The sequence below is a fragment of the Urocitellus parryii genome, chromosome 6, assembly GCF_045843805.1.
Source record: "Urocitellus parryii isolate mUroPar1 chromosome 6, mUroPar1.hap1, whole genome shotgun sequence".
In the NCBI taxonomy this organism is placed as follows: Eukaryota; Metazoa; Chordata; class Mammalia; order Rodentia; family Sciuridae; genus Urocitellus; species Urocitellus parryii.
In genome coordinates this window covers 29,315,061-29,330,069 of record NC_135536.1, presented here as the reverse complement: position 1 = coordinate 29,330,069, position 15,009 = coordinate 29,315,061, and the positions used below count along the sequence as shown (strand labels likewise).

General features: G+C 42.8%; 1 protein-coding gene across 3 annotated transcripts in view; it reads right to left on the bottom strand.

The window, feature by feature from the left end:
• Dpf3 (double PHD fingers 3) overlaps window positions 1-15,009 on the bottom strand; it is a 249,742-nt gene that overhangs the window by 137,275 nt on the left and 97,458 nt on the right. For all 3 annotated transcript variants that reach the window (XR_003301941.2, XR_003301942.2, XM_026401641.2), the window contains exon 2: window positions 7,274-7,434. Coding sequence is in view for 1 of the 3 variants with exons in the window: in XM_026401641.2 (XP_026257426.1) it covers window positions 7,274-7,434 (161 nt within the window). In the remaining 2 variants the exon portion in view is untranslated. The remainder of the gene's footprint in view (window positions 1-7,273; window positions 7,435-15,009) is intronic.

The following is a 15,009-nucleotide window of genomic DNA, read 5'->3' as shown; positions in this document are numbered from 1 at the left end:
GTGATTCATGGTTTCATTGGTTCCAGTTCATAGCTGCTTAGCCCCATCTCTGTGGGTTTGTGGTGAGTCAGAACATCGTGACAGGAAGTGTGTGGTGGAGCAGAAAGCAGACAGAAAGAAAGAGCTTCAGAAGGGACAAAATATAATCTTCAAAGGCAAACCCCCAGGTAGGCATGGTGGCGCATGCCTACAATCCCAGCTACTGAAGAGGCTGAGGCAGGAGAATCCCAAGTTAGGAGCCAACCCGGGCAATTTAACAAGATCCTGTCCCAAAATAAAATTTAAAAGGCTGAGAGTATAATTCAGGAGTAGAGCACTTGCCCAGCCTACAAAAGGCCCTAGGTTTGATCTGTAGTACTAGAGGGGAAAAAAATGATAGTTCAGGGGTGGAGTACTTGTTTGCATGAGGCCCTAATAAAACTTCAGCAACATGAACTCAGCAATATAGACAAAGGATAATACATCATGACAAAGTGGGGTTTATTCCTAGGAACGCAATGTTAGTTTAACATCCAAAACCCAATCGATGTAACTCATCATATTAACAAACCACCAAAAAACCACAGGATCACCTCAACAGAAATAGAAAATCCAATATCTATTCCTGATAAAAACTCTAAAACTAGAAATAGAAGGGAGATTCCTCAACTTGATAAGAAGATAACATATAGATAAATGACCTATAGATAACCTCATACTAAATAAAAGAAAGACTGCTTCACCCCTAAAGATCAGGAACAGCATAAGGATGTCCACTCTCTCCATTTCTGCATAGTATTATACTAAATGGTCTAAACAGTGAAATAGACAAGGAAAGTAAATAAAAACCTTCCATATTACAAAGAAGTAATTTTCTTTATCCACTTACATGATCTACTATGTAGAAAATACTATGGAATCTTCAGAAAGCTATCAGAATTAAAGAGTTCAACAGGGTTGGAGGATATGAGATAAATATACAAAATCAATTGCATTTCTGTATACAATTTGTAAAATTCATTTACCAAAAAACATTAAGTAATGGGTAGAGCTCAGTAGTAGAGCACATGCCTAGTGTGCAAAGCCCTGAGTTCAATCCTTTGTCAATTCTCCCCAGATGGATCTGTAGATTTAACACACTGTCAATCAAACTGCCAGCAGATTTTTTGTAGGAAATAATAATTTGTAAAATACACCTAGATGTGTGAAGCCTTAGAATAAGTCAAAATAACTTATAGGAACAAGAACAAATTTGGAGGTATAACATCACCTGACTTAAGATGGATCATAAAACTATAATAATCAAGATATTTTGATAAGAGTGTAAATATGAACAATAGATCAATGAAAGAAAACAAAGAATCCAAAAAGAGACCTACATACATGTGGACATCTAATTTTTGATAAAGGAAGTTCAGTGGAGAAAGGCTAGTCTTTTCAACAATTTATGAATACCCATCTGTAAAAAGAAATAAAATAAACTAACTCCTACCTCACACCATATACAAAAATTAATTGAAAATACAGACCTAAATAAAGGCTAAATTATAAAACTTATATGAAAAACAAAAGTAAGAGAAAACTCTTACCTTGTGTTAGGACAGTAATTTTTTAAAGATATACCCAAAGCACACTTCATAAAATAACAAATTAATAAATTGAATGTCATCAAAATTGAAAATTCTGCTCCTTAAAAGAGAATGTAAAGGTAATGAAACTATAAGACCCAGATAAACTGGGGGGAAATATTTGCAAAGCATAATGTCTGATACCTAGAATATACAAAGAACTACTGAAATTTAATAATAAGAGAAACAGCTCAATTTAAAAATGGACAAAAGAACTGAGCCCTTTATCAGAGTATACATGAATGGATGGTATTATGGTTTAAATATGAGGTTCACCCCCCCAAAAAAAAAAAGGTCATGTATTAATGCAGGAGGTAAAATGATGAGATTATGAGAGTAGTAACCTAATCAGCGGGTTAACTCATTTGATGGATTCATTTGATGGATCATTGGGTATAAATGTAAGCAGGTGGGGCATGACTGAAGGAAGTGGTCAGCATGGGTGTGCTTTGGGACCTATGTATTTTGTCCTTGGTGCCCACGTGCGTGCTCCACCCCACCCACCACCCCACATAGCACACCCTCCCTCCCACCATGATGTTCTGCCTACCCTCTGGTCGGGAGCAATGGAGTCAGCCAACCATGGACTGAACCTCTGAAACTGTGAACCCAAAATAAACTCTTCCTCCTATAAGTTGTTCTTGTAGAAATGAAAGTCCATAAAAAAAAAAAAGACTTATACACAAGCCCAGTATAACTTTATTTACAACAGCCTAAAGCCTAGAAACCATCTAAATGCCCATCAACAGGTGAATGGATAAGCCAAGATACAGTCGTACAGTAAAAGAGCACTCCGCGTAAAAAGAAGTAAATTATTGATACATGCTAGAACCTGGAAGAATCTCGATATAATTAGACTAAGTGAAAGAAGCCAGATGCTCTTTTGCCCCCTCAAAAAGGACTATAGAGTGTATGATTCCCGCACAGAGATCAGGTCAGTAATTGCCTCAGGGGAAGAAGTAAGAGAGGGCGATGATTGCAAGAGATAAAAGAAACTGCCTTGGGTATGTGGCTCTGTTCATTATCTTGGTTGTAGTGATAGTTTCCCAGGTATATACGTTTCAAAACTTATCAAACCATACATATTAAATACATACTGTTTATCGTATGTAATTATCCAGGTTGAGTATCCTTTGTCTGAAATGCTTGGGACCAGAGGTGTTTCAGGCCTGAGTTTTTCAGATTTTTTTATTATTTATGTAGACTTTATCAGTTGAGCATCACTAATCCAAAAATCCAAAAGGCTCTGAAATCTAAAACTCAAAAGTTTGAATAATTTTTTTTAAATAAAAAAATCAATTTCAAGAACTTTCGCTTCTGAAAACAAAGAGTAGATAAACTTTTCCATATTCCTCCCACTAAGTACAGTTAAATATCCCGGACGTTATTCCTGCAACAAACACCAGAAAATACTGAAGTGAAGGAAACCAGCAGTCCAGCTGGGGGCCCTGGGACCTGAGGGACAACAGAGTGGGAGGTTCCCTGAATATTCTTTTTGCATCGTGTATCCAGGGCTGGGTCCTGGAAGTTGATAATCTGAAAACACCCACAAATGCAGGCCAAAAAGTGCCCTGAGAAAATCCTGCTCTTTCTCTCTCTAACTAAAAGCCCAGGAATGAGACCACGTCAACCAGATAACCAGGGATCTCAAAACCTCAGCAAAGGCCAAGAGAGACGCTGACACCCCGAGGTGTTCTTTGGGGCCTAGAGGGAAGACTGAACAGCAATGACAGTCACTCCTGCCCCAGTGGGGGGAGAGTCAACAGAGACTCAGTGAAGAACCTGCAATTCCACACCCATCTACAGAACAAGGAGCACCTCCTCTTCCCCCACTAGCACAGCATCGGAGGAGGCCGACTAAAACAGAAGATTTAAATAACTTCTAGAGTCTCACAGCACAATGGCCGAAATGTCCAGGACTCAGTCAAAATCAGTCATCAGATGAAGACCGAGGAAAGACACAGACACCAACCACAAAACGATGCCAATGCTAGAACTAGCTCCTAAAAATCTTACAACAGTTGTCATAAAAATGCCCCAACAAACGACTGTGAACACGCGCAACAAAAGTGAAATATATAAAGTCTCCACAAAGAAATAGAACAGACAAAAGGCTGGGGTCGTGGCTCAGTGGTAGAGCGCTCGCCTAGCACGTGGAAGGCACTGGGTTCCATCCTCAGCACCACATAAAGATAAATAAATAAAATAAAGGTATTGTGTCCATCTACAACTAAAAATATTAAAAAGAAAGAAAATAAATAGAAAGAAGAACCAAATGGAAATTCAGGAACCAAAAAATAGTAACAAAAAATAAATACAATAAAAGCTCTGACATTTGTTGTGTTTGAATCTCAGAAGGAGAGGAAAAATAGGGTAGCTTTGAAGACATATACAAGGAAATATTCAGTAAAGATTTCCCAAATGTGGCAAATAGATATATATCATATATACATATGTGTGTGTGTGTGTGTGTGTGTTTGCAAAGCTGAATAAATTTCAAACAGGGTAAAGCCATAAAAATCTGTGGCAAGACACATCAAAATCAAATTTGTAGACAAGTGCTGGTGGACAATCCATGTAGACAATCCATGGTAGACAAGGGCTGAGTTAAATCCCCAGGAAATATTGAACACAATGAGAAGAATTGTGGAGAGCAGGCTGTGCCCTGCTCTGAGTTACTCCATGATGAATAGAAGGCTAGTCTTTAGGCTGTGCCTAACTCTGGGTTATTCCATTTTATAACACAGTAGTTTGTCATGATTTACTCCATTCTGAATCCAAGTGCTGAGGTCGAATGACTCTACACTTTGTACAAGTAAACAATCACCATCTGCCTAGCACAACCATAAGGCACAAGCTGATACATGAATTAATTGTGCTAATAAAAATGACCACCTGTGAACTTGCCAAATGAATCAGAAGCACATGGCTGCATGGGCATATCAGACTCATATCAGAAATATGTTAGGCCCATGAGTTACCCAACACCCCAGATCACCCAATGAAGCCAATCCCTCACCTAAGGTCCATAAAAGGAGGAGCACCCCAGTACTGAACATGGTGACACTGACCCCATCGCCTGGTCACTCATCAGGAGCCTCGCCAAGGAAAATCACCACCAGGATGAACCTCCAAATCTCTATCCTTCAACCTCAGCAAAGCACAGCCTAAGCCATGGGCAGAAGAACTAGCCGTGATGACCATGTACAGCTCACTCCAAGCTGACACTCTGAAACTACCACCATCTGTCTCAACCCTGTCCTAGAGTAAGTTCCCGCACTCTGACAGTTCTGGGCCCTCAACAAATTCTTCCGCTGGTTTATAATCTTATCTGACCACAGTGACCCTTTGCATTTGGTATTTGTCTGCTTTTTGCCCTAACTCAGTTCAACCTCCTGAATCCCTGTGGTCACCTTAACCCTTTCTTTTTTTTTTGGCAGGGGGTACCAAGCATTGAACCCTGGGGTACTTAACCACTGAGCCCCATTCCCAGCCCCCCTTTTTTTTATACTTTGAGAGACGGTTTCACTAAGCTGCTTTAGGGCCTCACTAAATTGCTAAGACTGGCTTTGAACTTCCCATCCTCCTCTGCCTCAGCCTCCTGAGCCATTTGGGATGACATGCATGAACCATCACACCCAGCTATTCAGGATTTTTGGGATGTGGGAGAAAGGAGACCCAAAATTAAAATTACTAAGTATAAACTGTGTAAAACTGAATTGAATGGGAAATATCAGTATAATTTCATAATGTTTTCCTGCTTCAGAAAAGAAAAATATTTCCTAATTCTGCCCACTCAGAAGACCTAGAAACAATGATCATCTCAGAAGCAATGAACGAATACCACAGTCCTTGGTCTCTAATAACACTTCCTACACAAAGCAACTGGGGTTTCTTAGAGAAATTGTTGATTCAGGTCTGCGGCAGGAAGGACACAGGTGACCTGGAAACATTTTGTCCAGATACTAGGGGAGCTAGGAGGCTATCAGAAACTTACTGGGAATGTGTCAAAATACCAGCACTGGCCCAAACCCCGAACTGGGCAAAGATGGGACACCATAAGCATCCATCAGAAGAAAGGCAGCCGTGGATTCAAGCACATCAAATATGCGTAAGTCTGAGTTCTCGGAGGTGCTCAAAATAACTTTATTGATCACCTTTGGAGACTACCAGGGAGCCTACTCATTATTCTGAATACAGGTAAATAAAGGGAAAATCGGTTATTCTGATTTTCTTATGTCAACTATACTTCCTAATAGCCAAAAAATTTTAATGAGGGGATGTTTTTTCTTTATAGAAGCTGTAGTGCTAATAAATGAAGAAAATAACAATGGCCTCGAATCAAATGTCACCTTTTTGCAACTCTTAATGGGATAAGGAATCTAGACAATTATCACCGAGGGCTGCTAACATCAGAAAAGAGAGATAACCAGACCATATGAGCCTCCTGATGAAAGTACACAATACCCACTTAGGAATTGTTCTTGCCAAAAAAAAAAAAAAAAAAGAAGAAGAAGAAGAAAGAAAGAAAGAAAAATTTGAGCTTGAATAAGACTCTAGACCTAATTACCAATTCAGGGGAATAACACCATAGGGATGCCATCAGCAAACCTAGGTTCTGGGAAACCCTACAGTGCAAACAACCCAGTTTCTTCAACAAATAACATGCAAAGAGGAAGAAGAGATAGAAACAGAAACCTTCACATTTTAAGAAATTTAAAAGACATGTCAACCAATCTCAGCGTAGGGATTCTACTTGGATCCTGATTTAAACAGAGAAAGAAAATGAATGTTGACCAAATCATTGATGATATTAAAGTATCATTGAAATTTCAAAGCAATTGTAGGTTAGTTTGAGGTTTTTAAGTCCTTAACATTTAGAGATACATTTTAAAAAAGATTGTGGATGAAATAATAATGTCCCACATTTTCTTCAAAATAATCTGAAGTCGGAGAAAAAAGTGGCAGGTGTGTATAAATGAAATGAAATTGGCCATTTTAGTTGGTCTTTGGGACACATGGAGATCCATTTTATCATTCTCTTCATTTTTATATGGGTGTAAAATTTTTCAAAATAAAAAGTTTTTTTTTTAGATGTACCCATATAAAGCCAGAAAATTGCATTCCTGTATTGCCTCCCTAATCTCCAAAAATGGGTCTTTCTTTTGTTCTCTGGAGCCTGAAGACTAGTGTCATGGTAATAATAATACAGTAACATCAACAATAATATCCTGCACTTCTGGAACACATACCATGTCATGAGTTTTCTTTGAACCTTTTCATTGAATCCTGACAAAACCCTGAGCAGAAAATATTAATGTTATCCACCTTTTACAGAGAAGGAACTTGAGGGTCAGAGAGTTGGTGACAAGCGGAGCCTCCCACCCATATCTGACTACAGATTTTCAACTTGTAATCACACCGAGGATGAAAGACAAGGCTGTTCTTGTGTACTCTTGTTACCTTCTTTCCCCCCGCAGCCCCCCAGCCTCCAGGGCCCACACCACCCTTGTCCCCTTCCTTGGAACACCTTCCAAGAGCTACGAAAGCAGCTGAGTGTCTTGGAAGCGGGTGCAGCTTGTCTCTGGACTCCCAGAAGCTCAGGTCTTCCTCCCTCCAGCCTGGGAACCCACGTGCAAGCACGTCCCAGAAGTGGCACAGCTCACCTGGGCCTCGGTGCCTCTTCTCCATCCAGATGTAGCAGTTGTTCTGGGCCACCCCCGTCTGCGAGTCCAGGAAGGGGAGACGCACGCTGCGCTCCGCACACAGCCGCGAGTTGTAACTCCGGCAGTGCTCGATGGCTTCCTTGTAGAATTGGTCCCCGAGCCTGCGGGGAGATAGTAAACAGAGGAGTGAAGCCAAGAAACACACCCCGAGGGACACAGGTGTCCCCCACTTCCCTCTCTGGGAAGCCTCTGCTGTCTTGATGATCAAAGGCAAAGAAGGTAACAGCATCGGGTCTCTACCACATTCTACTTCCCATCCCAAATCTACCAGGTAACTTAGAAACCCATTGCACATAGAGCAAAGGGTCCCCCAAGAATAAGCCAGGAGCAAAAATTGCCAATCCCTGCTGTAGCAGGCATGAGATGCAGCTCCAGATGGAGGTAGCTCTGGAACTACCTTCTGTATGAGGCCTATAGGACCTCTAGCTTCTAGAGCCTTCTCTCCAATGTCTCCCATTAGCCACATTTTGTTCTCAGGAGTCCCCAGCAAAGGCACTCTAGGTGAACCCAAACCACCAGCAAAGATACCCAGATTCCTATTGCAATAGAAGAGAAATGCTCTACATAAACAAAAACCAGAGGGACAGAGAAAACAGCCTGTAAAAGTAAGGAGTATTTATTAGTATAAGGAGAAGGAGGTGGAAAGAGACAAGCACTGATCTTTTTAAATCACATAGTTAAATGACTTTCCCTGATAGAAAACAAAAGAAGCATTTCAAATAGTATCTGAACTCAAAATAATTCAACCCCTAGAGTTGGAGACACAAGTAGAAGACCTTTATGGCTTGCAGGAGTGGTTATCTGATAAAGCCCAGTAAATTTTATGTTCCTGAATATTTGGTATCCTTGGACACCTGGTAATGCTGCTAACTTAAAGACAGTGTCCTTTTCAAAGACCCAAAATATAACACCGATATAACTGATCAAATGTAAAACAAACAATCGGTGAAATTAAATACCTAACAAATAAAACACAGACACGCCGTAGAAACTAATAAATGTCCCAAGGAAATGAGAATGTAATAGCATGACCTCTGCCAGGTCAACTTGAGCCTCTGGGAGGGGGAGAGGGGCAGAAAGGAGAGGAGTCACAGGAATTGCAGGGGCAGAGGGAGAATCCAGTAGCTCATTTGGAAGCAACATATGAATGTCCCTTTGTTGTGGTGGTTTGTAGATTTGAGGAAGCCAAACTCTTGGAGAGAAAGTCTTTGAGTTAAAAATGATATATTTCTTCACCAAAATATTCAGAGAAATAAAGAAAGTAAAGTTGGGGGTTGGGCTGGTTTGGACCTGTCATGTCCCCCAAAGGCTCATGTGTTGAAGGCACTCATGTGCAGAGGTGGGGCTTTGGGAAAGAAATCGGATCCTGAGAGCTCTGATCTCACCAGTGGATTAATCCACTGACAGATTCATAATTTGATGGCATTAATAAGAGGTGGGGCCTAGTTGGAGGAAATGGGTTAGGGGCTAGGGGATGCCTTAGAAGGGTATATCTTATCCCCCAGTCTCCCCCTTCCCCCACCTTCTCCCTCCTTCCTGGCCATGAGGTGACAGCTTCTCTCCGCCACACCCTTCCACCATGATGTACTACCTCAGCACAGACCCCGAAACAGTGCCGCCAGCCAACCATGAACTGAAACCTCTGAAACTGTGAGCCAAATAAATCTTTCCTCCTCTCAGTTGATTTTCCCAAGTATTTTGTCACAGTGATGAAATGCTGACTAATCCAAGGGGGGTTTTTTTGCCAATTTTTTAAATTGTGGCACCAAACACATAAACTTCACCATCTTAACCGTTTTTCAGTGCACAGCTCAGTGGTATCAAGGACATTCATAGTCCCTTCATCGCCAGAATTTTTTTTCTTTTTTTGCAAAACTGAAACTATATTCCCATTAAACAATAACTTCCTTAACCTCCCTTTTCCTCAGCCCTGGGAGACACCATCCTACTTTCTGTCTCTATGATTTTGACTATGCTAAGTGCCTCATAGAAGTCGTCTACATAAGAGGTATACAGTATTTGTCTTTTTGAGATGGGCATGTTTCATTTAGTGTAATATCTTCAAAGTTCATCATGTCATAGCATATGTCAGAATTTCTTTCCTCTTAAAGCTGAATAATATTCCTCTGTGTGTGTGTGTGTGTGTGTGTGTATTCGTTGGTCAATGGACCCCTGGATTGGTTCCATATTTTAACCATCATGAATAACATTACAATGAACTCGAGTGCACGAATGTCTCTTCAAGCCCCTGCTTTTGGCTCTATGGGGTATAGACCCAGGAGTGGAATTGCTAGGTCACAGGGTAATTTCTATTCTAAAGTTTTTGAAGCACACCTGTACTGAATGTTCATAGTGGTCGCACCATATTACAATCCCACCAACTGGGCACTAGAGTCCCAACTGGTTGCACATCTTCACCACCACTTTTTAGAAATCAAAATTTGTAACAGTCCTTTTTATACTATTTTTTTTTAAGTCATGAGTCAGATTCTAACAAAGAATTCAAAGAAAATATCTTATAATGGGAGAATATGACCATGGACACTTCTGAGACATCATTTGGAAACTTATTATTGCGTCTTAAAAAAAAAAAAAAAAAAAAAAAAAAAAACCTCTGAAGATGGTCACCCTCATAGGGACAGCAGAGCATGCTCAGAAAGTATCCTTACAAAATCAAACTATCATCCACATATAATAGTCACACAGCTGGAAATAAGTTGGTGAGGGGAGATGAAACCTATGAAGATGCTATAAAACGGGCCCGGCTCAGTGGAACACGCCTGTAATCCCAGAGCTCAGGAGGCTGAGTCAGGAGGATCACAAGTCCAAAGCCAGCCTCACCAACTTAGCAAGACCCTAAGTAGCTCATGACACCGTGTCTCTAAAGATAATATAATTAGGACTGGGGTTATGGTTCAGTGGTCAACTGCCCCTGAGTTCAACCCTGGGTACCCCACCAAAAAAGGGCTTGGGATGTAGCTTAGTGGTTAAGTGCCCCTGAATTCAATCCCCAGTACCCCCCAAAAAAATATGCTATAAAATGGAATGGCACATAAACTGGTATAATCTAAATTGATAACAAGTATCACAAGAGTAACCAAAAATGAAAAACTCTTTTCAACAAAGTGTTCGCCTATGTCACACCAGGTTGAATGCTTCCTTCTGCCAAGGTGATATAGCTCATGGTACAGAACTTTTACAGGCAGCTCTGCCCAGGCAAGGTGACACAGCTCCTCCAGGGTTTCCAGGATTCTCCTGCAGCCAGCCACACCATATTGATGAGAACTGGCGAGAGCGCCAGATGGACAGATTTCCCATGATTTTTTGACAGACCACTAAAAAGATGTTACCCTCAGAAAGTCTGCTGAGAGAGAGAGAGAGAGAGAGAGAGAGAGAGAGAGAGTGAGAGAGAGAGAGAGAAATTGTCCACCAAAACTCCTAGAGAACAAAGGGTTTCCATTTGCTGGGCTTTTCCTGATATGCTAGTAACTCATTTCCAACCACTTTGGCCCAGATGAGAGGAACAAGAAAGCAAACTTGCAAAAAAGGAAAAGTGAGGCTGGCCAATATTTGTGCCTCACACCAAATGGAACAAGAAAGTCAAACAAAGTGGCACACGAGGCAAAAAATTAATTTCATCTTAAATACTTTCCACTTTCCTAATATGCGGTATTATTAGTAACAGGGCATGCCAGGGTAGATGTATATGTTTAAATGTAATCTTTGTGTGAATGATTCCTCCCTTAGATAAACAGAAAAGATTTTCTGCACACTGAAACAACTGTCTTAAAGATTGAGGCTGCGAAATGGTGACATCCAACAGCCCCTCTTCTATCGTCTCCAGGGACATCCCTTTTGAACAGATCGAGTGTTGGCAGAAATTCGGAAACAAAAGTTAAAAGCCTTTTTCAAGATGTGGGAGGAGGAAAAAAAAAAAAAAGACTTCAACCTCCTTGATAAATCCAAGCACTTCTCTAAAAGTTAATTAGCCAAAATCTTCACAGGGCTTACTGCACTCTCTAGAAGAAAATCAATGGCCAGGTCTCCTGAACCCGTGGAAAGCAATTTAAACAGGAGAGAGGACAAATGTCCTTTCTAATATGGTATTTCTTTAAGGAGAAAAAAAAAAAAAAAGAATCCCACAAGGATAGGATCCCAGGGTGACATTTGCATTAAAGTTGCAAGGGGCACAGGGAGCAGGGACAGGCTGGCAGCAAATGACTCATTTTGTGGAGTTGTGGCCAGCATGCCCCAGGCTGGGTCAGGCATGGACCAACCCCAGCCATCACCTGTCGGCACAAAACCGAGGGGGCCAGATTACCAGGGGGTGATGGATGTCCTGGGCTTGAGGAAGCTGGCACCAGGCAGGGTAGAATGATGTCCTCATCAACAACTGACTGCAGGCTACTCAAGGCTGCAATCAGAAATGTGAAAGGCAAGGGGACAAATTGCTAGGCACTGCACGGCCTGCTGGTTGGAGCAGCACCGGCTGCCTGGATCTAGCAGGCTTTGCTAGGGGTGGAGGTCTCTTCATAATCTGGGGTGAGGGAGACATCCTAGCCCTGAGAGTTGGACGTTCCTGCGAGACATTTCCAGTGACCCTCCTTGAGTGTACCTGTCGGGAGATGGATACCACTGAGCCAGAGATGACTCAGAGTGGGGAAAAAAAAGAGAGAGATTTCTCCAACATGATTGACAACTAGGCTCCAATATGATTTTCAGAGCCCAGCACAGTCCCCTCCAGGACCCTCTGCTCTTCCAGCTTTCTGCCCTGGAGACACCTGTCCGCTCAGCTTCCGAGTCCACTACCCTGAGATGCTCAGGCCCAACTGGCCAACCAGACACCTGGGATCCTCCCTTTCACAGCCCCTTTGTTCTGGGTCCAGACCCAAAGACAGGTGTCCTGGACATTTCAAATAGCAAATTCCTCATCTTCTGCCTGCAGCCTGTCCCTGCCCCCAGACTCTACTCCTCTAGGGTGGGGGTGGAGCACCTGGGGAAATGAACTCCCCATCAGCCCAGCAAGCTGTCCCTGACCCTCCCTTTGCCTTCCTCCCATCTGACACTGAACTCTTTCATTTCTCAGGGAATTGTTCTTTTCTCTCCATTCCCACTGGAAGTCATAAGTCCCCTTTGGCTGTAAAAAACAGAACCTTGGCCTGCTATTTGTGCCCATGAACAGAGATAAGCAGAGATAAAGAGAAGCCCTGGCCCATGGCAGGATTTCTGGCCCCTCCCTCCCCTGGTGGTGACTCTTCTTCTCTGTGGGCACCTGGCTTTCCTGCCGTCTCGTCCAGCTGCCCACACTCCACAGCCGCCCACAGACACATATTAAAGCTCATCTACATCAAGATGCTGACTTCCTGTTATTTGCATTTAAACACAGTTGACTATTAACTGTGGCATGGAAGGTTCTGTGTCCTGGGTCCTGTTTATTTTTTTATAACTGGCAAGCTGGAGGCAATATATGGCAAGATGGGGGGACCTTTTTACTTTCTTGAAGTTGCACTGTTCCTAAAGTGGCCCTTGAAAAGAAAACTAAGTTTTGTGTTCATTATAGACTAAATTGTGTGTGTGCGCATGCACACACACACATGCACACACACACAGTGTTGAAACCCTGACCCCCAATGTGATGGTTATTTGCAGATGGAGGCTTTGGGAAGTAATTAGGTCATGAGGGTTTGAGGATGTACCCTCATGATAGGATGAGGGCTCATATAATAAGAATCTCTCTCTCTCTTTCCCTCCCTCCCTCCCTCACTTGCATATGGCAGAGAGAGAGAGAGAGAGAGAGAGAGAGAGAGATCTCACCAGGAACATGACCATGCTGCCACCCTGATCTTGAACTTCCCAGATCCCAGAACTGTGAAAAATAAATGTTATTTAATCCACCCAGACTATGATATCTTTTTGCAGCATCCACACTCAGTGTTTCTGGATGTTTCAACTAGGTAAGACTAAGAAGGATAGGTAAGAGATTCCTCTGCTATCTTATCTTCTTCCAACAAAGACAATACTGCTACTACAAATGTCAATTTCAACTCAATTCAATGGTTAATATGTGTCTTCCTTACTAGACTCTAAGGCCCATGAGGGCAGAGACCACATCTGCCAGGCCACTGCACATAGCCACTCAGGCTGGTCACCAAACACCTCTAGGGTTGCCACGCACATCAACTCCAATGTGAATGGCACTGCCTGGGGTGGTGTAGCCCAGTAGCCCTGCATACCTGGGCTTTTTACTGATTCACCCCAGCATCCAGCATAGAGCCTAGCACACAGCTGATATCAAATAAGTTTTGTTGCATTACACCTGACAGCAACTCGTAACCAAAAGGTAGGCATTTCAACCAGAGCCAAAGAGCATATGCAACACGCATGTGCAGTCTTCGGCATCCATTGCTTATGAACATTGGTGATTTAGAGCACATGACTGTCTGCTGGCAACTTTGGCAGGTGGAGGGTACAGGGAATGTCTGCAATCTCATTTAATCCTCATCACTCAGCACCTGCATTGCAGCAGCAATCTCTTGTCGGTGATCACTGTAGCTCTCCTTTTATCCATCCTGGCAAAAAGAAATCTCCCTCAAACCCAGTTATTAGTCTGACTACACAACCCTGAGCAAAGTCCTTGGGTAACATCGCCTCTGCTTCAGGTCTGTGCAAGGATTTAATGAGATAGAACCTCTGGCACTCAGACATGAATGCCTACATCAACAGCCATTCCTTTCTCCTTCCCACAGAGAGCAGTATTTTCTGTCACTTGTAGCGATGACTCTATCCGAGCAAGCTGGTCCTCTCTCTGTGGCACACATACATGAAACATTCACCATGGCAGTGACTTTGAGGCTAGCAGAAACCCCACTCAAACCTCTGACCCAAGGCTTATCAGAAACCTCACTCAAACCTCTGTCCCAGGTCACCAGGGCTGAACTTTGGGCATCAGAGAGCACAGTGGCTCATGCATGATGACCCCAGCAGTCCCCCTGAAGCCTTCCCTAAGTGCAGAGACTGCATTTGGCTCATTTGCTGCTCTACCCCAAAATCCAGCAGAGAGCTTGCCATGTTGAGTTGAGTGATGAGTGAGTGAATGAACAAATCAATCATTTCTCATTTGACTTCCCATATATATGAAGCAGACCGTCCTGCCCTTGGACATCGCCCCCCAAAAATACCTTTTCCATGTCCATCTTCCCACCTGGAATCCCTGACTTCTGTCCTGAGCCTAGCTGATCTTAGCTGGTTCAAGCCTAGCTAAAGTCCTGCCTCTTCCAAAGAGCCTCCTGGGCTTTTCCTGCCAGGGGAATTTGCTCTCTGACTTCTGCTCTCTGTCTTCCTAGCTCCTGTGCTTTGCCAGGCTCTGCCACCTTCCCCATCGCTCCCCAGTCAGATTGTGAGTGTCTGGAAGACAGGAACTGAAATTTATATACCTACGTGCTCCCCAACCACACAGTGCTGAGAATAGAGTCCTATGATAAATATGACTGATTGGCACGTCACACCATCCCTAGCAAACCAACGGAAGAGTCGCTGTCGAGAGACACATGAGAAACTTCCTCCACGAGAGCACGCAGTGTGTCCAAAGGTATCGGGCTTCTCCAGATGCCCTACAGATCACATTCCACTGAACTTCCCCAACTCCCTAAAAAAGGCCACTTCAGCTGAACCTGGTG